Genomic DNA, 23825 nt, shown 5'->3' on the forward strand with positions numbered 1-23825 from the left:
ATTTTACTAAATTTTCTTTTAACAAGCAGAAATACCTGCGATTGTGCCAGCACCATATGAAATCACACCCCTGGGCTGTTCTAGAGGCAAGGATCCTTCTCAATGAGTGGCTCTGTCCAGTATTTAAATAAATGCAATGCCACCACCATCATTAGCAGAATATCCTATGCGGTGTGTATGTCATTCGCTGTTGTTGCTGGCATTGTATGCATATTCAGCATAGGTTCCAAGTCAGTAAACGGGTTGTGCCACGCAAGTGGTTTGTGCAATGCAGCAATAGCAGCAGCACCACCACCACCACCAAACGCCATGAAGGAGAACAATAGAAGCCACTGCTGACGCACACTCTGACCTTGCCATCGGCAGATGAGCCTGGACACAATCACTGGACTGTGAAGCGCAAATACGACGAGTTCTACGCTCTGCAGACCAAGCTCACGGAATTCCACGGTAAGGCTGACTCCGTATTCATAACTCGCGTGCGATTTTCACCGGGGTATGCGTTACATATGCCCGCAGCCATTTCTGTCCGTGGTGCATTACCGTAATGATGATGTACTTCTTAACTAGAATAGCTAGATGTATGGCAGTTACATGGATGTTGCTGTAAACGGAAACCCTGGCAATGGTCATTTCACTATTGCACCCCATTAACTTGACAATGCCAATAAACAATTGACTGCAGAGAACGTTATTTCTCGTTGGTCTTTCTAATGGACAAGTTGGCTTGATGTATTTTATACACAACTAGTTTTACTACCCGGCTTCGCCCGGGACTTGGATTCACCACTCCCGGCCGCCTTTGTCTCCCCAGTGGCGATGTTCACACACCATACCAATTACTCGTTTGAGGCTGAGTCGACCTAGGGGATGCCCAGGACAGGTTCAAATAATCGTCACCGGTAGTGGGTGTGAGCGGGAATTGAACTCGGGTCGCCGGTTTCGTAGCGCAGCGTGCTAACCGCTACGCTACAATGCGTTACGCTTCCACGTGCGCGAGTCACATGACATATTTGACGTGACAGCTCACTTGCCGTGCAAAAAAATATGCATTATTGAGCTCCCCCCCCCCAAAAAAAAAACACAAGTGTATTTTTATAATTTTTGCATGGTGTACAGTCTGGAAAGTACCCACATGGCAAATTTGCAGTTGCATGTCGGGAAGTACGCTAAACATTTTGAACAGACACACATAATCACATCTTTGCCTTTTATATATATGGAGATTTCTATGAAGGGGTTGGGTAAGCAGTGGCGCAGTAGTCATCGCTCAGCGCTACGAGGACGGTCACCTGAGTTTGACTCCCAGCCATGGCCAACATCGTGCGCAAGTAATATCTGAAACGGTTCTGGGCGTCCCTCTTTGCAAACCCGCGCTGACCAGAGTGGTGAAGTATGGTTGAATAATGCTTATAACCTACATGGTGTCGGGAGGTCTTCATCCAACAGTGGATTAACAAAGGGTTGTGACTAAGTATCAAAAATATGATATACAGAAAAACCTTGGATTGCGAGTAACTTGGTCTGCGAGTGTTTTGCAGGACGAGCATTTAAAAAAAATACATTTTAACTTGATAAACGAGCGAGGTCTTGCAATACGAGTAGTACGTACAGTATACGCTTTGTCTGCCGAGCGTCACGTAATCACAACTGAGCCGATGGTTCTTCTCTGTCTCTCGCTGCGGGATTGTGGGTAATAGTCTCCCATGCTCGGTCTCGGTCGGCGTGTCTCACTCGTATAATCAACATCCGTGCGAGCGTATACTGTTTACTATAGTGTTGTGACCACGTGTGTTTGCGTAAAGCATTTTTTAATTTTGTGTCCAAGTGTAGTGACTGTTCTTTAGTAACTGTACTGCAACAATGGCCCCTCCTCCTCTCCTCTCTCTCGTCTCCCTCACACCAGCCACGATTAAATTTAATTAATAAATTTGATTACTTTATACTAAATTTAAATAATACAAATATAAAAAGGTATTTTATATTAATCATTTTTATGAATATTTTTGGGTTGTGGAACGAATCATCTGAGTTTCCATTATTTCTTATGGGGAAATTCGCTTTGATATACGAGTGCTTTGGATTACAAACACGTTTCCGGAACGAATTATGCTCGCAATCCAAGGTTTTACTGTATGTGTGAAATGTGAGTGGATCGGTAGTGCAGTGGTTTGCACGCTCCACCATGAAGCCAGTGACCTCAGTTAGATGTTTTGCCAATGATGACATCAGTGGTGAGTGATGCCTAAATTCTTCCTGGGCCTCCCTCCTTCACCAATTTACAGATCTCCCATGATCAACTTGGCATGGGGAGGCCTTCATGCAGCAGAAAAGTGACATGAAGGGCTGTAAACTATACGTATATAAATGATAGCACGAGCCCATACGTCCGAGCAGGCCCATGTATTAAGGGAGAATAGATATTCGGGTGTGATGAGAGCTAGCACGAATTGGGAGTGTGAATCGAAAAATAACCTGTGGTTCTTTGTTCTTTTAATGTATTGAATATTGTTGAAGGTGGATAGAGCGTGGATGAGATTTGGATATGTAAATAGGGAAGGGAAGGAATACCCTACATCCGTGAAGTTAACTCCCTTGCCTGGTATGCAGGAGATTTTGGGTTCAATCTCAACCCTCGTACCTATATATTTGAAATTTACATGTTCTTCCCCTGGATGTGTGGATTTTTCTCCGGGTCCTCCAGTTTTTTCCATCCACATTTAGAATCAACGTGCGCTTAAAGTAGTTGGCTGCTTTAAATTTCTGCGTGATAAGCCACTTTGTTGAACTGTCATCTGTGATAGCCAGGTCACTTATGAAAAAGAGCTATTTAGCTCAGTGGGCCATGCCTGGTAAAATAAAAAATAGTTTAGTTATAATCTATTTTAAATAACTCAAGGTGGCTTCCAAGTGACGAATATTGAGACTTCTCTTTTCCACACCCCCCTCCCCCGACATTCTTACAGGCTCCTTCCCCGATGCTCAGCTGCCTCCAAAGAAGGTGATCGGATCAAAGGGTCTCGAGTTTATGGAGTCCAAGACTAAGGGCTTCGAGCTATACCTGCAGGCACGTCACCCTCACAGAAAACTAAATCATAATAATCTCATGCTTTCGAGAGCTGATGACCAACTCGGCCCAAGATGTGTCCAATATAACAGTGTCGGGCTGGGATATTACTTGGATGGGCGGCCTTCATGTCCTCAAATATTGCCATGAGGCTGCAGGGCTACGTGGTGGGCAGCAGAAGGCAGTGCAGCAACATATACTGTTGTACTGCACTTTATATGCCTCTCGCCTTCACCGTCCCGACCATGCCTATACACGGCCGGTATAGGCATGGGGAGACCCTCATATACAGGAAAACCTTGGATTGCGAGTAAATTGGTCTGCGAGTGTTTTGCAAGACGAGCTGATTTTTTGTTTATGAATATTAATTTGATAAACGAGCGAGGTCTTGCAATACGAGCGGTACGTATACGCTTTGTCTGCCGAGCTTCACGTGATCACGACTGATATACGAGTGCTTTGGTATACGAGTGCTTTGGATTACAAACACGTTTCCGGAACGAATTATGCTCGCAATCCAAGATTTTACTGTACATGGTGCAGAGAACCAGCAAGAGGCACTGTTATTGGCAGGTATTGTTGAGTAACATTTATTTTATCCCTAACCAAGGACATTCTTACTGTCACAGGCATCCATGCTATCCATCCGCAGAGGTTAGAATTTTGGATTACTGCTCGTCACATTAAGACATAAGGTTAGGCACATTGGCATGCTTTTTAGCATGCTTTTAAGACTTCAGAGCGTGAGATAATTACAGGTTGCTGTCTGTTCATTGTAGCACCATGGTGAAAGAGGGTTTTTTTATGGGGAGCAAATGTTGTTACCTTTGTTGGCTTGCCTTCCAACAAATGCCAGAGTGCTTACTCTTTATATAGTAACTAACTGAATTAAAGTGTTGGTGGTTGGTTGCATAGTTTTTAGGTGATCCACACCTGGAGAAGGGTGGGGGAGGGTTTGTGCTGCACTGCGGTGGTGGGTGGGATTGCCGCATGCGCTTTGCATCGTCATCGCATGGAGAGCGGGAAGTGCAACGGTTAGCGCTACGCTGCGTGGCGACCCCGGTGATCCAAGTTCGAGTCCCGCTCACAGGCAAACCCGGTGACGATTTATCCGAACCGTTCCTGGGCCTCCCCTAGGTCGACTCAGCCTCACACGGGTACCTGGTGCGATGTGTAAAAACATCACCGCTTAGGGAGACAAGGGCGGCCGGGCGTGGGGCTGGCCACCCACCCCGTCGTGTGCCGATCCGTCCCTTCATAGGTGCTCGCTAACAGCACTTGCTCCAACAGTCTGTTAAGGCTATACAGGGAATATTTGTCTTTGTCATCATCGCATGGCAGAGCTTACTGCAGCACCCGACGCTCACACACAGCCAGCTCCTCGTGGACTTCCTGTCTCGTGACGGAGAGGCGCAGTTCTCCGACAAGACCTTCCCAGACGTCAATATCGGCAAGCGTGCACACACCTGTGCACACTCATCTACCCGTAGTCACCTGTACCTACTCATTCATGATTTCTCTTTCATGCATACTCATCCACGCATGCTTGTGCACACGTACTCATTCATGCACACTCATCTACAGATACTCGTACATTGTGTCCTCGCGTACTGATCCATACACGGAGGGAAAGATATTCCTATAGCCTTAACAGACTTTTGGGGCAAGTGCTGTTAGCAAGCACCTATGAGAGGGGATGGGTGGCCAGCACCACACCGAGCTGCCTTTGTCTCCCCAAGTGGCATTGTTTACACACCACACCAGGTACTCATTTGAGGCTGATTCGACCTAGAGGAGGCCCAGGACCAGTTCAGATAATCATCACTGGTGTTGGCCATGAGCGGAAATCAAAATCTGGTCGCCAGGTTTGTAACAAAGAATGCTAAACCTCTGCATTACCTCTCATCCATACACACTCACGTGATCACCTGCACACATTCATTCGCAACAACTGCAACAGCCTCCATTGACCAGGCTAGGTGCGCTTTGAGGCCATGTGAAGTGTCAAAGGCTCGCTGCCAGGAGGTCACGGGGACAAACCGATGGACGGTACACCATGTGTCCTCCCTACTGCCACTGAAGTAGCATCTTTCGCGAACCACCTCCACAGAGGCCGATCTTGACACTGCCCTCCACTCGGCTCCTCAAGTCCTCCAATACCACATCTGCCCATTTCGTCTCTAGACTACGCTTGTTTAACCCCCTCCTATCCAGCCCAATTGCACACTCACACAATCAACTGTGCATACCCACCATACAATCACATCTCACTCATCGATACATACCCACCCTCTGCCCACTCTCCCACGTGCATACTCACCATTCACCCACATACGGAAACTGGACTGCATGCTCGCCCATGTGTGCACTAACTCGAGTGTAAAAGTTTTAGGATAGTGTACGTGTGTAAGTGAATAATATTATTATTACTATTAATAGTTTTTATTGTTTCCTTTATTTGACAGGAAAAATCTTCAAAGCGGTCCCTCGGCTGATGAAAGAGGTGGGTAAACGTTTTAGACATTCACAGATTTGGTATGGTTCAATATGATGGGTTGTCCGACTACTCTGAGAGTCACACACTAATATTATTCACACCCTCCAGAAGAATATTCATTGACACTGGAGGAATCTGATGTGCTATAAAGTTCTCTTTCACAGATGTGTTTAAGATGGTGGGCGTTCAGTGTGGAATGAACGGTAGTTAAACAAATAGCTTTTGTAGGTACTTACCTTGGCTGTGTCTCAGGCTTCTTTAATGCGACACTTTTGTAGTTAAGTGCATGATTACTGCACTTGTTATATTGCTGTCACATCACTCCTCAATCAATCAATATCAGCATGCTGCGTTCGTGGGGGCAGCGACTCCACCAAGGCCTTCCATCCTGCCCTGTCCTCCGCCAGCGGCATCAACCGTGACTCCCGGATCTCCGGTCTTTCCTCAGCAAGGCGCACCGCCTTGGTCCTTCCAGCACGAACGCGGGCGGCCTCTGGGTTTTTTGCCTGGAGGACATCCTTTGAACGTCTCCCAAGGGAGTCTTTCTTTCGGCATCCTTAGCAGATGACCCATCCATCGTAGATGGTTTCAATCCACGCTCAATAGTGCCAACTAGACGTTGAGTCTCTGGCAGATAGCCGTGTTTCTCACCTGATCCCCGAGAGAAAGCCTTGCCACCCTGCGCATATACCCTATACATTGTATTTCAACATCAATGGAGTGATGTCACTAGTTTATGCCGACGGCCTGATGGATTGTCATTTTAAAGTATTTTTGTCACTAACAACAGTTCAAACTTGTTTCTGACAGCCGAGGACACAAAGCCAAAAGTCTATCTACAACTAAGATATTATTGGGTTGTATCTGCTTTAAACAAGGAAGAAACACCATGCAAATGCATCGATTCTGTCAAGCTTTCCAAAATGCTTTTGTTCTCTAAAGTATTTAATTAATGGTAGTATTGTATCACCTGAGCCGGACGAGATGATGCCACATGGCGTGTGACGTTGTGAGATGATGTCATGCCTAATGACGTCATGGGGAAGCAAGAGCAAGACACAATATGGGTGTGTGACATCATCGCCTTGGCCGAAAAGGCGGATTCATTTATAGCTTCATTTTTATTGGCACGGGTTGCACAGCACTTTTATTAATTTGGCCGGTTTTGCTATAGCATGAGTCCCGAATAGCAAAACAGCTTTATAATAAAATCACATTTACATTGGATTGACTTTCCGAGAGTTTCCGTTTCATTTATTTGGTATAGCCTTGTGAGCCATAGCGGCTCTTGACTCGGGTGCAACCGCAACAAAAACATGAACAAGGAACGTCTTAAAGTGACTACGCGCAACAGAAAAATCCAGGAAAAAAACAGCAAAATCTTCCAGTTACCATGACCACCGTGTTTACAGACAGACAGACTGACGGACAGACAGAAACAAGTGCATACGCATGCATTTTTTTTAACCCTTTCATCGGCCTGGCTCGTTAAAAATAGCCTCTCTCCCCTGCCATCGCCGCGGCCGTGCCCTTGCAGAGGGGGCAGCACCTGGAACCCTTCATCCAGTCTTTTGTGGTCTCCTGCGAAGCACCCAAGCCCAAGCCCGGCAGGAACGAGATCACCGTCCTCAGCCCGAGCCAGAAGTGCGATGCCAAGGTGTGATGCGCGCGCACGCGTGCACAGCTCTGCGCTGCTAGCCTGCAGGGGGATCTTTGTTCGCGCCAAACACCAAGGAATATTGTTTCAAATGATGGGACGTCCTCGAGTACTCTCCCACCCACTTACAATTTAATGCTGAGGGGTCGATCCTTTATGATTAACATTTGACATGTATGCTTGTCTGTTTATATATGAGCACAATAGTCACTCTATCCGTTTAATGTTTCTCAATTAATTCTACTATGATCATTTTAAACATGTGACAGAGCCACCTTGTGCGAAGGGGTAATGCAGTATTTAACATTGATTTATGTACGTCCAATATTTTCAGTTCATGCGACACAATATTTTTTTCTCTTGATATATAATTACTTTATTACTGCATTTTATCATAGATGTTTTTCTTATGTCAATTTGGTGCCACAAGTCACTCTTGCATATGAGACTATCCTGGTCTCTTACATTTTTTATCTTGTTAAGCAAATCAACTTAAAAATTGCGACGCAATATGGTGATACTGTGATACATTATACAATATAAGGTCCACAATAATTGTATTGTATTTTTGACTAATTATGATTATGGTCATTTTTTTTTAGAGTTTAGTTCCTGACGAAATATATAAGAAATAACACAGTAATGAAAGGTCCAAATAATAGCTATAACCTTACTGTATTTGTTCTTTGCAAAATGTAATTAATGGCATGGTGGTGATATGACATGATTATCATAGTTAATTTACTTCTTTAATTATCTAATGTGTAACTGACAGCATGTACGTTATGAGGATTACAGTTTAATTTGCTATTATTGGAAGGCTTATGTGAGGCCTGTGTTCAGTTTACTGCGGTTTAGGATCTTTTAAGTAATCTTCATTCCACATGGGAATTAAGGAAGGCACAACAACACCAACAACAGTATAACAACAATGGTAATGAAATAACAAAGTTGTGGTGAACTGTTGTTGCGATAATCGTCATATCGCAAAAACTTAAATTTTATTTTTAGGTCAGGGGTCGCCAAACCTTGCGGCTCTTTTAGGGACTGCTTCGTGACGTTATTCATTAAGGACCACCGTCTTGTATTCACGTGCATTGTGGCTCGTGAAATATTGAGGGTTTTTTTACCGAATTCGAAAAAAAAATGTCTCTTATTATTTTGGTTGCCGGACCTCTGTCTTAGGTGAACCATGATTTAGCAGTTACTCTTAAGTGCCCCTAACCCGTGGCTCCCCGCAGATCTTCAGCCCACTCTTCGGCGACAATGCCAGCCGCGTTGACGGCTGTGACAAGAAGAGGGGCCCCAACTTCTTCGTGGAGGAGAGGACCGTGAGCGGCATCTATGACTACCTCTTGTTCGTGGGTAAGTGGCGCTCTGCTCTTTGCGACATTTTCGGGTGCGATGTTCCGCATCCATTCGTCACAATCATTGCCATCGGTCTCGTGGAGAGTGCTGGGCCCTACAGTGGTTTGGCCGGCGATCCCTCAAGCCTGGCGCACAGGGGAATATTGCAATGCGGGGGGGGGGGTAACATTGTCCAAAAAATTAGCTTTTCAAAATAATTAGAATTTTTTTTTTTAATGCCAATAAAAGCGGCGACTTTTGTCCAAAATGTAATATGTACTCTCTTGTAGAATTGTGGATTGTACATATATTAAAAAATAATTTGTGATTTACCATCCAAAAAAAACACATTTTGCTCCGTTGCTCGATGGGTCTTCTTTGCCAATGTTTTTCATCAACATCTGTTTAAGCAGGCAAATCCTGGACCTGTTGACGCAATGAACTGGTTCAACTCTCATTCCATAGACCCCGAGTTGCTCTGCCGTTCAAGGAGGCTATGTCACTTCAGTAGAAAAACAGGTGCACTTCATAATTTGTATTGTGGATGACTAGTATTTGTGTTAAGTTGTGAGTACCATCATCTCTTAAAACCCATTTAGACCAATGTGTGACTAGGCTAATTATCCTTCAACATATGGAGGTGCCTGCATAGACATGCTGCAGTTTCCGTTTGTGTGTGCGTTGTGCCTCCACTTTACACAGGGCGCCGCTGTGGCGCAATGTTAACTCCCTCGCCCGGAATGCAGGAGGTCGTGGGTACGATCCCGACCCTGACACCTGCTGTATATTTGGAGTTTGCATGTTCTCCCCGTGGTCGCGTTGATTTTTCTCCAGGTCCTCAGGTTTTTCTCTCCACATTAAGAATGAACATGTGTTTAGGGTATTTGGCTGCTATAAATTTCCACCTGATAAGCCACTTCATTGAGCTATCATTTGTGGTCAGGTCACTTCTTGAAAAAGAGCTATGTAGCTCAGTGTGCCTTAACTGGTAAAATAAAACATTTTAGGTTAATCAAATAGTGTATCGTTAAACACTGATGTTGATATCCTCATGCCACCCCCGCACCCCCTCCGCACCCCTTCTCGCCTTGCTGACCACAGGCCGAATAGTGTTCAGGATACCCGATTGGTTGCACCAGCTGCTGATGGGGGGGCGCATCCTGCTGAAGCACACGCTGGAGGCCTACTGCGACCACTACCTGGCCTACAAGATAGGCCAGCTTCTGCAGGAGCACCGGCTGGAGGAGCTCCTGCACCTGCTTAGAGGTGAGCACCATGTGTCGCCACCTCTGGCCTGGTCTTCCCATTCATGCTTTCATTCAATGCCATATTTTTTTTCGTAATTGTCATTGTAAACATTGTCGCCGTTATCATCATCCTTATCAAAATCATCACCAGCATCGTCTGAATAATTATTGTTGGTATCATCATCATCATCACCAGCATCGTCTGAATAATTATTGTTGGCATCATCATTACCATCATCATCATCGCCAGCATCGTCTGAATAATAAGTGTTGGTATCATCATTATCATCATCATCATCGCCAGCATCATCTGAATAATCATTGTTGGTATTATCATTATCATCATAATCATCATCGCCAACATTGTCTGAATAATTATTGTTGGCATCATCATTATCATCATCATCGTCATCGCCAGTATCGTCTGAATAATAAGTGTTGGTATCATAATCATCATCATCGCCAGCATCGTCTGAATAATCATTGTTGGTATTATCATCATCATCGCCAGCATCGTCTGAATAATCATTGTTGGTATCATCATTATCATCATCATCGCCAACATCGTCTGAATAATCATTGTTGGCATCATCATTATCATTATCGCCAGCATCGTCTGAATAAACATTGTTTACATCATCATCATCGCCAGCATCGTCTGAATAATCATTCATAATAAAGGTTTTTGGGTTAGATCGCGTTATTTATAAATGTGTCGTAACCCTCCACCACCCGACACGGCCAATCAGCAAAAAAGTGTCACGTTGACAAAAGACAATTAGTTCACTACTTTAGCCCACCGGTGTGTTGAAGAGTGAATCCACAACATTTACAGTTTGAAACTTGATTTGGAGTAAGTGAGGGCTTCACCATTCTGGCGAATTGCCCGATGATGCTGGATGTAATTACCAGCGAAACGTCGTACTCAAAAACTGTAAATGTTGTGGATTCACTCTTCAACACAGCGGTGGGCTAAAGTAGTGAACTATTTGTCTTTTGTCAACGTGACACTTTTTTGCTGATTGGTCGCGAACGCCTACGTGTTAAACTGAATAATCACTGTTGGCATTATCATTATCACCATCGCCAGCATCGTCTGAATAATCATTGTTGGCATCATCATGATAGTTCTCATCGTCTTCTCCATCATTGTCCCCTTCACTGATCATTGTCACGGTCGTTATCATTATTGTCATGACAATTATCAAAATCTTGGTGACCTCTAACATGTTTTCCTTTATTATCACCATCATCATCATCATAGTTGCTCCCCTCTTTGAACATTCCTCATATACCAGGTCCACAACCCTCCGCACTCCACTACTCCATCCTATTGCAATCTCTGGAAACCCAGCACTGAGCTGCAAGCTCCAATTTCTCAATCAAGGTGCTCTTCAACCTAAGGCAAAGTCACCTCCTCTCTAAGACCTTGGCCTCGCATCTACCAAGGCTGTAGCAGTGCTGAATTTTTTGTTCAACCTATGTGCACAATTTCCCTCGTGATAAACCTTCTGCATGACTGTTAAGTTTAGGATTTTAATTAATTTAACGGTGGTTTTTGTTATTTTCTTCTCATTGTGGCAGACGTCCTGTTCTTTGACAAAGACCCTTCCCGCACTCCCGAAGAGCAGCGTCTCCGAGCCCAGCAGACATTCCAGGGCATGATGGCCTACATTCCAGGTGACCTGCAACACCTGGCGCAGCACCTCATCTTGACCTTTTAAAGGAACAAAGCAACCTCAACAAGTTAGGAAAACTAATGCATATGCATGGATTGTGTACTGTAACGCTTTTTCAGTGAATTACTTGGCAATACGGAAACTGATGGGTAGCCCTCGGATATACATTAGTTTGCGTGTGCCTTTTTGCTCTATTTTGTCTCCAAGATTTGGGCAACACTTTGTTCAATTTGACAGCTTTTTAAAAAGGTAAAGCCCTACCTAATAACAACACAACGTTAAACTACAATGTGGTTCATATTGGATGAGTTTTACAATGATTATAGTGTCCCCTTTGTTATAGACTTATGAACCTAACTAATCCTTGAATACTTCTAACAGTTGTTGGAAAGTATTGCAAACAAGTAGCTCTTGTTTGTTTGAAGCTTTGCAAATTAGGCGGAGTCGAGAGTGACTTCATGAAGGAGTGCTTGTACTGCAGTGGTGTTTTAAAAGTTGCAGTCGCACTGCAGCGACAACGCGAGTATCCTATGTCGCACTCCTGAAAGACATTTTTAAAGTCTTTTTTTATTCATAAAAGACTGAAATTTCGTGTAGGGTATTTTTTGTCTTTATTTACTCGGTATTTGTCTGTTTTTAATTTGAATCTTCCACAAGTACATCACGGCACGTTCGTTTTAATGTTAGATTATCTCTTCATTGTTTCACTCGGATGTTTTGTTTTCTCAAGATTTAGGTCTCACATTCTCCAACTTAACTGTGGTGCATGTGTTGTTTTTTTAATCTACATTCTGGGTGTTTTCACGTTTTGTATGCTCCGCTGTCTTTGGGCGCTTTAATATTCCTTCGCCCGCTCGGTCAGCGGCCTGTTTTCATTTCTATCGAAGAGGATCCCTCGATGCTTGAATAATTGTTTCGCATGCTGTGCTGTGTCTCTCTCATCGTTGAACATTTTCATGTTTTGTGGCTGCTCTCTCGCTGGGATCTAATTTGGGTTTTACACGGTCCGTAGACATGGCGGTGAGGTGCATTGGAGAGGACGCCCGGTACGAGGGAATCAAGCTACTGTTTGATGGGCTGCAGCAGCCTCTGCTCAACAAGCAGGCAAGGCCCGTTTTATCACCACTGTCTTACTTTTATGGCCATCTTCACCAGGTCAACCTTGTAAAAGAGCCCATATAGGCTCAAATTCTTATTTGGTGATATAAACTCTCCTGACTCTCTCTGAAGTGGTGGCTCGTGGCTCCGGTTTGAAGAAGCTACGAAGTTAAGCTGTTTGGGTGATGCACGCAAGTGGATTCCTCCAAGTGACTGAAATACCTTGACACTTGCTTCATGGCCACGTTCTCCATCAGACACGTGCATGCAGTCCCAAGCACCTTTTCATGGTTCACAGGGTCATGGGTATGAGGGAGAGTGAAACAGCTTGCAGGATTGCCTGCTGATTTCGTGTGTTTGTGTGTTCATCAGTGGTTTTGACCATGTGCGTGCGTGCGTGGAAAGCGGTGGTGCAGGCATTCTGCGCACGACACTATGACCTCACACCCCACCCTCTCCTGTGCTTTGCCAGCCTTTATATCTGCTTGCTAACAGCATTTCCAAATATGGTTTGTAAAGCGAAACGGGGGATCCGTTGTCTTCTTTGTGTCTGCGTGTCTTTGGGCTGCTGCTACTGTAGCTCACCTATCTGTTGCTGGACATCGTCGTACTGGAACTCTTCCCAGAGATCGACCAGAAGCTGGTGAGTCCGTCTTTCCCTCCATCCAACTGACGTGTTCCGTCACAACACTCATCCCTTGGCATATTCCGACAGGTCCCTTGCAGACGCAGTGCAGGATCACAGTTATTGGTCTCTTGACTGCTTTGCTCGATGCACTGGTGGTGTCTGACCCGATGGATCTCCAAATACTTGCTTCCCCCGCCCTCCCCCAATTATATACACATTTTAAAATCGGCAATCATGTCATGAGTCGAAGAAATTTCGATTCGGAACTTTTGCATTGAGAAGTGCACCACCTGTGTTCGAGAATGGCCCCAGAAGTTGACATCAAATAACTACTTCTGAAGTTACTTCATAGGGCCTCTTTATTCACAATAGGGGTAAACCTTTATATGGCCTGCAAAGCATGTTCATCGTATGTCATTCAGATCCAAACAAAAGTTTTTTTTATTGGAGCTGGAATAAGCTGAAATAAATGAAAAAAATATTTTATTGTGATGGTTGTTTCACGTAAGCATTGGTGACTGGATTTAAACCACTAATTCACTACACAAAGAAGCCCAGTTTCATCGCAGTTGCCTGTCCCGATTCAAACCCAGGATATCAGCTTAAGCTGCTCAGTGCCCTATCGTATTATTGTACTCCTTGAGCCACCCAACCAATGCTTCTTTCCCTATTTTTTACTAAAATAAATCCATCGAACTGCATGCAGTTAATTTACTTTGCCGCATGTCGTGACGACATGCGAATGCCTGTGGTTATGCATTAAATAAGAGGTCATCATACCCCATGATATCATTAAACCATTTAGGCAATCATGGCCACTTGTGAAAAACTAACAAAAGCATTGTTTGTGAAGGACCACTTGTGGTGAAGTGTTTATAATAAGTCGCGCAACTTTGAAATGTGTAATGCTGCCTTCATTTCGTGAATTGTCTTCTCATGTGACGTTTACGTAATTGTTTCTTTATTTTTACAGAAGTGACTCGACAACCGATGTCAATACCTGCCACCCGAGCACGAGTCCCACAGATTGATTCTGCAGTGGGTGTCGCATTTCAAAGCTGCGATGCCAGCCCCAATAAACGCCTGGCATCTGTAGCCTACCTCGTAAACACGGCTCATAGCATGCGCACGCTCAAACACGGTAGAATTCCTTCCCGTGGAAAAGCATTTGATGGGAAACATAATGCCCGCATTTGAATGGTTTGTTTGTTCCCGGCAATCACAATGATGTTGGCTACTATGAGCTGGCATTACTCCAGTCTGGGTTCACAGCCTCTTAAATTGTGTAGTTTTGGTGTGAGTGGCCATACATGCTTTTTAAACTATTAAACGATTTTTTTTAGTTACCAGGTAAGGCCCATTGAAAAATATAGCTCTTTCTCAGAAGCAACCTGGCCACAAATGATAGCTCAATGTAGCGGTTTATGTGGAAATTTATAGCAGCCAAGTACTCTTAAACACATGTTTCTAAATGTGGAGGGAAAAACCAGATGACCCAGAGAATAATCCATGCGACCATGGGGAGAACATGCAGACTCCAAATATACAGGCGTCAGGGTCGGGATTGAACCCACAACCTCCTGTTGTACCAGGCGAGGTATTCAACATCTTACCACCATGGCGCCCTATATATCAGATGTATAAATAATTATTATTCAATCAAGGTAGATGGTTACATTCCGGATACATGTCTCGAGTCGTGCATTTCATGATCTAGTTTTTTATGATATGTTTAAATTAAGTGAAAATATAATCTTTCGGGTAATAGAACGAATTAGACAACCTGACGTAGCCAACCGAGCCCTTCAGCACCATGACGCTCAAGTGGCTGATTGGCACGGTTGGCTATGTACGGTGTGAAAAAAGTTTAACATACACATGTACATACTACTTACATCCAGATGCTCTGATGTCAATGGTGAAGCAGCTCTGAAAACTAGTATGTCCGGAACATACATTTATCGCTGTTCGCTTAAAAGCAACGAATTGTAATCAGTGGCGTAGCTCTTGAGTGTGCAGGCTATGCAACTGCGCTGGCACCCATAGAGTCAGAGGAGCATAGGCTTGCTAGGCTAGGAAGAGGAGGGGAGGGGTATTTGACAGGGGTGAGTCCCCATTTCATTCCTTGCACCAGGCCCCAAGTCTAACCCATGCTACGCCACTGATAGTAAGTGTTCGGACAAGAATCGCCATTATTTATGTTTGCTGTGGATGTGCGAATTAAAGCGTTAGGAAGAGGAGTTGTAGTGCCTAAATTGCTTTATAAATATCGCTCACTGTGGTACAAGACCTCCTCAAATGCTGGGCCAATATATGGTCTCACGACTTGATGAAGCAATTAAAATAATTACTTCATTAATTGAATACAAGAAGATATCTTGAGCATTTTTCTTTTTGCATGACACTGAATGTTTGTTTTATTTTCGTGATATTGGAACACTGACAACTAGAAACTTAATCTTGATTTGAAGCTTTCGTGACTGCAGAAATCCATACTCTTTGGTTCTTTCGGCAAAGTCACGAGCTTGTTTATTACGCTTGTGCAGTACGGAATGACAATTTAACAGTTTGACTCCCTGTAATTCCTGATGATGGGTAAACTCTACTGTTTTGAAGTTCATTCTGGCAATACAAGAGAACCGTATTCAAGGTTTGGTTAACAACAACCTATACTGTGGTTTTATGGCACTTATGTCAGTGGCTTATGAAGCAATGAATGAGATTCGGTGCAATTTAAATTCGAACACTTGACCACCGGGGCAAGTCTTTGCTGAAAAAAAAAATACTTTGGATTGTTTCCTTGGCCATACCTGCCTATCCAACTTAGAGCACTCTTCTGCCTCTGAGTGCAGGCAAATGGATAACCACACTGACCAATGTACATACATATAAAAGCTAATGTTCACCCAGCCTGACAGATATATGCCTAATTCCATTCTGTGTCTGCATACAAATTGAAATATTTAAAAGTCCATCGGCCTTAGTGGCTTTATAGACCAACTGTCGCACGGAAGGAACGGAGTTATGCTTATATTTAATTTTACCCACAATGCTTTTCCCCTATATTCTAAAATATTGCAGTTCCTCAATTGTGGGGCATTGTACGTGCGTATGATCTGGCACAAGGCCCTCTTGCTACACGAGAGCATAATGGTTATTCTCCACAGCACTGTCAACAGTTGAAGAGTGTTGATTTTTGTCAGCGTCTACTGCCACCTTGGATTGGTTGAAGGACCTGAACATCCAACTGTGACATTCTGCTGACAGCCGCGTGCGGTCTACTGTGTATTACCCGATCTACATGTCAGTCGATAACAACATAGTCCGCATGCGAATCGTAGAGGCAATATGTGCTGCCGTAATGGGGCTGTGACGATGGGTGCAAGACTGTGTTTACCGTTGCATAGGTCTTCACGGTAGTGCTGTGTATGAGCGGGTACAAACCAAATACTCAAATTGGAGAGCTAAACTTATCATTTGTACACTGTAAATGTGAGGTATGTCATTTGCAGATTTCAACACGCACTTATGTGCAAATAGTGAACTGTCTTGCATGAATTACACATTGGCATTTGAATTGTAAAAATCTGTGGAAATTAACGGAGTTTGAGAGTTTACCAAACATTGTGAGAATAATTGCATTTTGTAAGCATTTCTTGATATTTCATGTGGCGTGCACTTGCCTTATCTGTAGGCCTACACTTAACATTATTTTGATGTACTTCAGTTGTGTTAGAATTGTATATTGGTAGCATAAATGTGATTTAAATATAACTTTTTCTGTTGTCTTGTTAATGTCACATGCACCCACGTGCTGCTTACATTCGCAAAGTTGTTACATTGTAAATGGGCCCAGTTAACAGTACATACCAATAACTCCATACATTAATGTTTACGGTGTTTAAGACCTCAACACCCATTGATTTTTCTCTTTTGATTCGCAGACTGCCGCTTCCACGTGGCATATTTTATTTTAATTTATCGCCCTTCAAACTTGATTTGAAGCTTTCGTGACTGCAGGAATTACTCTTTGGGTCTTTCGGTAAAGTCACGTAGAAATGAAATCAATTTAATAATAGAATACGACCTTTATATTGCAACACAAGCAATCGTCACCGTGTCTGTATTTTGTCTCTATGTACGTGTCTCTCTCCGAGCTTGCATTCATTCACAGCTGATGACGATTGCTTGTGTTGCAATCGAAACGTCGTATTATATTATTTAATTTATTTTATTTCTACGTGACTTTACCGAAAGAACCAAAGAGTTATCGCCCTTCGTCTATGATATAGATTTTTTTTCGGCAGTGTCTGAGTATCTAGTAGAAAGGCGCTATTGCCGCAATTGTAATTCCGCCTTGCAGTAAACAAAAATTCCATTCAATTCCCCCATTTTAACTGCCGTATTAATTTATACCGTGTCAACCCATACGGTTTACTCGTATTCTTGTACAGGGAAATGTAGTTTTCAGGTCCATACGGCTTACAGCCGTTTCAACACGGGCAAAAAAATACATGATTTTCCCTTGCGATGGGACTTTGTAGGATGAACGTTGAGATTTATAAGGTCACGGGGTGACCAACAAGGTCTAATAAGATAGGCACTGATAAGGGGTTGATAGGTATGAGTGTATGGGTGAGTGTACGAGTGGTGATTGTGTTTCTCCCTTGTGATGGGACTAGGATGAACGTTGAGATTTATAAGGGCAGGAGTTATTAATAAGATCTGTATTGGTCTGTAATAAAGTAGGCACTGATAAAGGGTTGACAGGTATGTAATTTAGCCCTGGGAGTGGTCTTAATAAGTGACATTTAAGCCGCAATTTACCCACCCTCTCTCTTCTCGTCTCATTCTGACACCAGTCTCTCAGACCCCCCCCCCCCCTGCTGCCGTCCAGGAACTCTGTGTGTGCGCGCATGGTATCCAAACATACACGGTCAACATTAACAAACTTGCCATGGGTAACGGGAGGGCAGTGTCAGCGGTGGGGCCGCATGATTGGTGGTGGGGTTCCTGGAAGGCGGGTTTGAAGGGGGTGGCGTGTAGCGTGTAGCCATGTGGATGTTGGGTCACCAGATCGGTTGGGGGTGGTGGTGGTGGTGGTTCAATGAATCGGAATCCTGTAGTCCAGAGTGGTGCTTATAACTTCGACTACAGCCTTACACACGTTTGGTTCTCGATCGTAAAAAAACAAGTTACATGTTAATAAATACGTAGGGTTTGATGCAACAAAGTAGTTGTACTTACGTGCCCGTGCTTAAGTTGTGTTACGATTATTTGCCTATGTTAAAAGAAAATCTGGCCGTGTATCGCTACCCACAGAAAGGGCATCTCGCACCCCAGATTAAGAACCACTGCTGTAAGTCTATAACTGCAGGAATCCCATGACCTATAAAGCTCTTTCACAGACGTCCAATGAGAAGTTGTGTGTGTGTTAGCCATGTCCACCCCCCCCCCCCAAAAAAAAAGTATTGTGGTATTGACAATTGCCTCCACGCTCCGAAGATGATTATTGCATTGAGCGAAGCCGCGTGTTGTTTCGCAGTTGCACTTCGTGGCACGTAACAAAATGTGTTTTGCCCAACGCCGCCGCCGCCGCTGGCTCTCTTGTAGTCGCTGTTGCAGCAGCTAATGTTTTTAACATGCGATGCATTCTCTCCTCCTCCCCCCTTCCAACTCTGTAATGGCACGTGACGCCGCTACCAGCGGACGTGCGCTCACGTGTGTGGGGTGGGGGGGCTCTTGCTCTCTCTCTGTCTTCTCCCAACTTGCTCTGTGTTCCAGTTGCCGTCTGCTGTAAGGGGGGGGGGGGAGAGTGGTGTGTGAGAGAGGATGCTGTCCGGATTTTTAAATGCACGTGTACAGTTCGAGGCACTGTACGCATCCGACAGCTGCTGCGGAGTGGCAGTGTGGGTGGGTGGAGGAGGAGGGGGGTCCGCGTGGTGATAGTTTGGTGGTCTCTTCAATTGCCACTAAACTTTCCACACCAAGACTTTTAAGGGGACTTCCATTGAGCGCAGCCGTTTTGTCTGTCTGCAGCAGAAGCATCGGCACAAATACAGCAGCTCATCCAGACTCTGTGGGGATATCGGAGATGTGTCCTCTAGGGAGAATGAAAATTCCTCAATATACAATTCTTTTTCTGCCCGACTGTATGTTGCGTGCTTTTTTTTTACAAATAAATTTTCCCAGCGTGGATTGAATACCCGTGTATTTTTTTAAACTCCCCCCCCCCCTCCGCCAACTTGAAAAAAACAAACTCTTCCACCTTGTAACCCCGTTTCTCCACATATTACATTTTTTTGTCATCAGTGCATCATAGTGTGCCTTTATATAATCCCGAAGGACCATGCATTAACTCCCAAAGAAGCCAAAGATTTATGAAATGGGGAAAATAAAAAAAAATCTACGTTGAGACACAGAAAGCAGCCTCCTACTATCTGGGAGTATTTCCACACTCCCAAGCCAAACCCACTTCCATAGGCATACCGACATCTCTGTATCGCCTTATTCAGCCAGGCGGTGTTGACACAAGGCGGTGCATTCTAAATGCACTTTACATTTTCTATGGAGATGTTCCAAGCGACTTTTTGACCAAGTCAGCAATCTGTGTGATTCACCGAATAGCCGGGCGTTACCGCAAGGGAGGGTGGCTGATTGGGCCTACCGTTAGCTCTCATACCTTCCGGGATTTGGCATGTTTGCGCATACCAGACATGGCAGAGAGAGAGTTGATGTAAATTCCAGCTGGTGATGTGTGTGGCCTCTCTGTAGTTTTAGGGTTAACGCCAGTTGTGGTGGCACTGCCCACTTTGTGGAAAAAAAAAACATTCTGTAGCTCGCCTCTCATAATGCAACGATGTAATCAAGTCTGTGCCACTTTCAAATGCACTTGGAAACGTACATCAAAACTTTGCCAATTGTGGTATGAAGGAACTTAATGTGGCCGTATGGGGCCAAATACAACTAGCAAATGGTCATGCGCTTCGAAGGCTGAATTTTATAGTGCACTCACCCAGGCTTTAAATAGGGGTCCATGGTTTTGTCACTATAACGATGAAACTTTATAACCAAAACAAGTAAAAGTATTTGAAAGTAAAGTGAATAACGTATTAGTCATGGATATATATTTGGAATTGCTAAATGACTTTGTGGTTTGTCAGCTGTGCGAGAGGTTCATGCCTTTATTAAAGTCATATCAAGGGGGTGCCTCTCATATCCATTGATGACCGGAGTCAATGGTCAAATTCTCACCCTCTTGATAGCCAGTTTAAATATATTGTCCACTGCTGACTTTTCCATAAAGTATGTTTACGTATTACTGCGGCCAGAAGAGATGATGGCCTGCATTTACCCCTGCATGTGATTTGAACCCACAACCTAACAGTAAGTCCGAGCCACATGTGTGTTGTGTTAATGCTGCCGAGCTCGGCATATCTACAGCAGCAAGCTATGTTAATGACGGACCTCACAAATTGGGACATGGGTAATGTGCCAGTGGCCAGCGGGTGGCATAAGATTGACTAATGCTGGCTTGAAACCAGCAGGGTGTAAAGGCTTAATATGGGGAAACGGCTATGTCGTTTTCATTAATACCTTTCAATGCTTGCACATATGGCAATTCTCACACAGCTTCTGTAAATAACTTCGAGGTTATGGTCAGATGTGGCGTTATGGTACTCTGGTGATATCTCTTCGAACATAATCATACGTCCATTTAATGGTGTTAATGCCGTAACATGAAAGTCTTTTTTTTCATTAACAGAGCTTGAAAGTTGTGTCAGGCAGTCCAGACCACACAATCTGTGTGCGGGGACAAGACGATATATTTTTTGGAGTAATTTAGTTAATCCAGGAAAGTTCTCAATCATTTTTAAAGGAGGGTCGGTCCTGCATTGGAATATTTGATCAATTCCATTTTAAATAGTTGTATGTTCAGGAGGAAATCAAGGGTACCCATACGAAAACCCACAATGTATGCTAGGGGATAACATTGAAATGTCCACAAAGACCAGTGGCTGAACCCACTTTCTGTACTACCAGCTCATCAACACCACCTGGGTCGCATTCTTTTTTAAGATATCCTTTTTCATGTTTGTATGCGCCACATGTCATACAAACATGTTTACGAGGCAGATTTGTGAAACCTGCTGGATTGAGAAATAGCCAGAGGTTAAAGCACGTGGGTTCGTGAACCTGCCGATTAAAACTTTGGGTTGTTATCCCCTCATGCAGTGGGTTTTCTCCAGGTCGTAGTTCCGTTACCACATGCATCACACTTTTTCAATTACATTGGCCAAAGTTCTAATGTAAGATCCTTATTTGACATTACAATACCGTAATCTATTTAATCAATTACAATCGGCCCTCACCACCTGGTTTCCAATCAAGGTATTTATTATCTGTCGTCGTTATCAACCAAGAAATTGAATGGATGGTTCGCAGTCGTGTTTCCAGAATATTTTCCTAACTTGTTTTCCTTATTGGCAGTCCAGCGTCCTCCATTCGCCTAAATGTAATATTAGTACCGAGTTTTCTGTAATATTTGCAGGCGCGGGCGCTGAGAAAGGAAGTCTAAGACCGAAATCTTGAGACGTATTAGTGCACCGTCCAGTGGAGAATCAGTCCGAAAGACATACATGTCAACCCCTTATCAGTCCCTACCTTATTAGAGACCAATTCAGACCTTGTTGGTCACTCCATGCCCTTATAAATCTCAACGTTCATCCTACAAAGTTCCATCACATGGGAGAAAGACAAAACATTTTTTTTGCCCGTATTGAAACGGCTGTATGCCATATGGACCTGAAAACTCTTATTTCCCTGGCCAATAATAAAATAGTACGTGTGGGTTGACACGGTATGGAAAGAGTACTGAGAAAGTGAGAGTGATGAGATGAGGTGGCGGGAAGTCTATTTGGTACATTTTAGAGGAGGCAAAAAGATCCGAATGGGGAATGTTAGTTGATGATCATCGACGATCATCCAGCTTCCAACATTCGGCAGTGCCGGGCCGAAACGGAAAAACCGCTCCAAAGGCTGTAAACCAGTCCGGCCATACGGCACTGTGTGCGTGACAAAAAAAATAGGTAGCTACGCTTGATTTCAGTGTCATGTTTTATATACGGTGGTACAATATACCAAGGCCGTAGCCATGGAGTCAACATTGGGGGGGACCAAATCTTCCTGGGGGTCCCCCCCCCAGAAAAATAATCTAAATTTGAAAACGAATTTCCTGCCTAAAATATAAAAAAAATCACTCACACATAGGATGGACTTTTTAATTTTTTTACAATAATGTCTAATAGTGTATTGTATTACATTGCTGTTTTTCTTTTTTACCTTTTCTTGTGTCATTGTATGTAATGGAAGAGATTAAGGATTAATAAAGTACAACCATAACGACAATCATATAAATAGAAATCTATTTTATAGCAATATATTGGGGGGGACATTTTGAGCATATTTGAATATTGGGGGGGGATGTGCCCCCCCCCAATTTATATTATAATTACGGCCTTGCATTATACAATACATTAAACTTAAACAATGAAAATACTGTAGCGTGTATACATCACCCCATGCAGCGTCTTCGAGATTGGAGTGGTAAGTACGGTACAGTAAATGTTTACATTGGGATTTCTTTTCCATTTGTATGCTTACTTATGGAAATTTCGGATAGTAAACAAATGTAAAATACAAAAAATGTATACACAACACAAAAACATGTTACGCAAGAATGCGCATAAATACGCTATTGTAATTAATGATTTCGTAAAGAAGTAGAAATAAAACAACAGCTAAGTCTATCTAGGATTGTCACCTGTACGATTTTGACTCAGTCCTCGAATTGACATTTGGGTAATTAGAAATTGATTTCTACCGAGATTTGGTGCAATTTGTGCTGAACTTTATCACAGTACACTGCAGTGCTGATAGCACCTCGGCTGAGAAATTTTGTCCGGGATTTTCTGTAGAAAAGTTAGCAAACCCTCGGGGGAAAAGTCCAATCGGCAAGACACAGAGAAGGCATCATAACACCAGCAATGGGAGTAAGTCAAGAGTTGAAAGCATGCCGATGGAAGGACCTGGGGACATTGGAGATACGTAACACCCAAGAGGTATAAAATGGCACTAAAATGGCACGAAGTGTCCAAGAATCTGAATGGGATTGGGGTGATTATCCGAAGCTAGAATGGGAGGAAACTGAATCAAAAATCCTGTCTGTAGGCAGACAACTCAAAGGGGGTGGGGGTGGGCAATATTGGCATGTCATGTACACAGCCCTTTCGGATGGAGGTGCCTCCACACGCCGTTGCCGGTCGTGGCGTTTAGCCTGACGACCCCTTGCCTCTTGCTGGCCAGTGCAGGATGAAGACGAGGGACCATAGACGCTGCAGCACGAGTATTGGACGGTACAATTACTTTTGCTGCCCTGCTCTCTGCTGCCCCCCACCGCTGCCGACAATCCCAAGCACGATCGAGGCTGAATTCTGCTTATCTACGAACGAGGTGCTGCTTTTTTTTGTTTGTCCCGTTCAGAATGATCAATACTGTATTGGCATTCTGCAGTCCAGTATCGTAAAAAAAAAAGAACCGATCGAC

The 23825-nt window shown here is 43.8% G+C and overlaps 1 protein-coding gene across 3 annotated transcripts in view; it reads left to right on the forward strand.

The window, feature by feature from the left end:
• The window catches only part of SNX14 (sorting nexin 14), a 40544-nt gene extending 21128 nt beyond the window's left edge, over positions 1–19416 (forward strand). For all 3 annotated transcript variants that reach the window (XM_032973631.2, XM_032973629.2, XM_032973632.2), the window contains 11 exons: positions 367–450; positions 2967–3067; positions 4409–4517; positions 5533–5570; positions 7102–7221; positions 8463–8586; positions 9670–9834; positions 11400–11495; positions 12507–12598; positions 13173–13235; positions 14194–19416. In XM_032973631.2, coding sequence (XP_032829522.2) covers positions 367–450; positions 2967–3067; positions 4409–4517; positions 5533–5570; positions 7102–7221; positions 8463–8586; positions 9670–9834; positions 11400–11495; positions 12507–12598; positions 13173–13235; positions 14194–14199 — 998 coding nt within the window. In that variant the 3' untranslated portion in view covers positions 14200–19416. The remainder of the gene's footprint in view (positions 1–366; positions 451–2966; positions 3068–4408; positions 4518–5532; positions 5571–7101; positions 7222–8462; positions 8587–9669; positions 9835–11399; positions 11496–12506; positions 12599–13172; positions 13236–14193) is intronic.
• Positions 19417–23825: the final 4409 nt, after the last annotated feature.

The sequence above is a fragment of the Petromyzon marinus genome, chromosome 51, assembly GCF_048934315.1.
Source record: "Petromyzon marinus isolate PM22_M1 ecotype Great Lakes invasive population chromosome 51, UKy_Petmar_22M1.pri1.0, whole genome shotgun sequence".
Classification (NCBI taxonomy): Eukaryota; Metazoa; Chordata; class Hyperoartia; order Petromyzontiformes; family Petromyzontidae; genus Petromyzon; species Petromyzon marinus.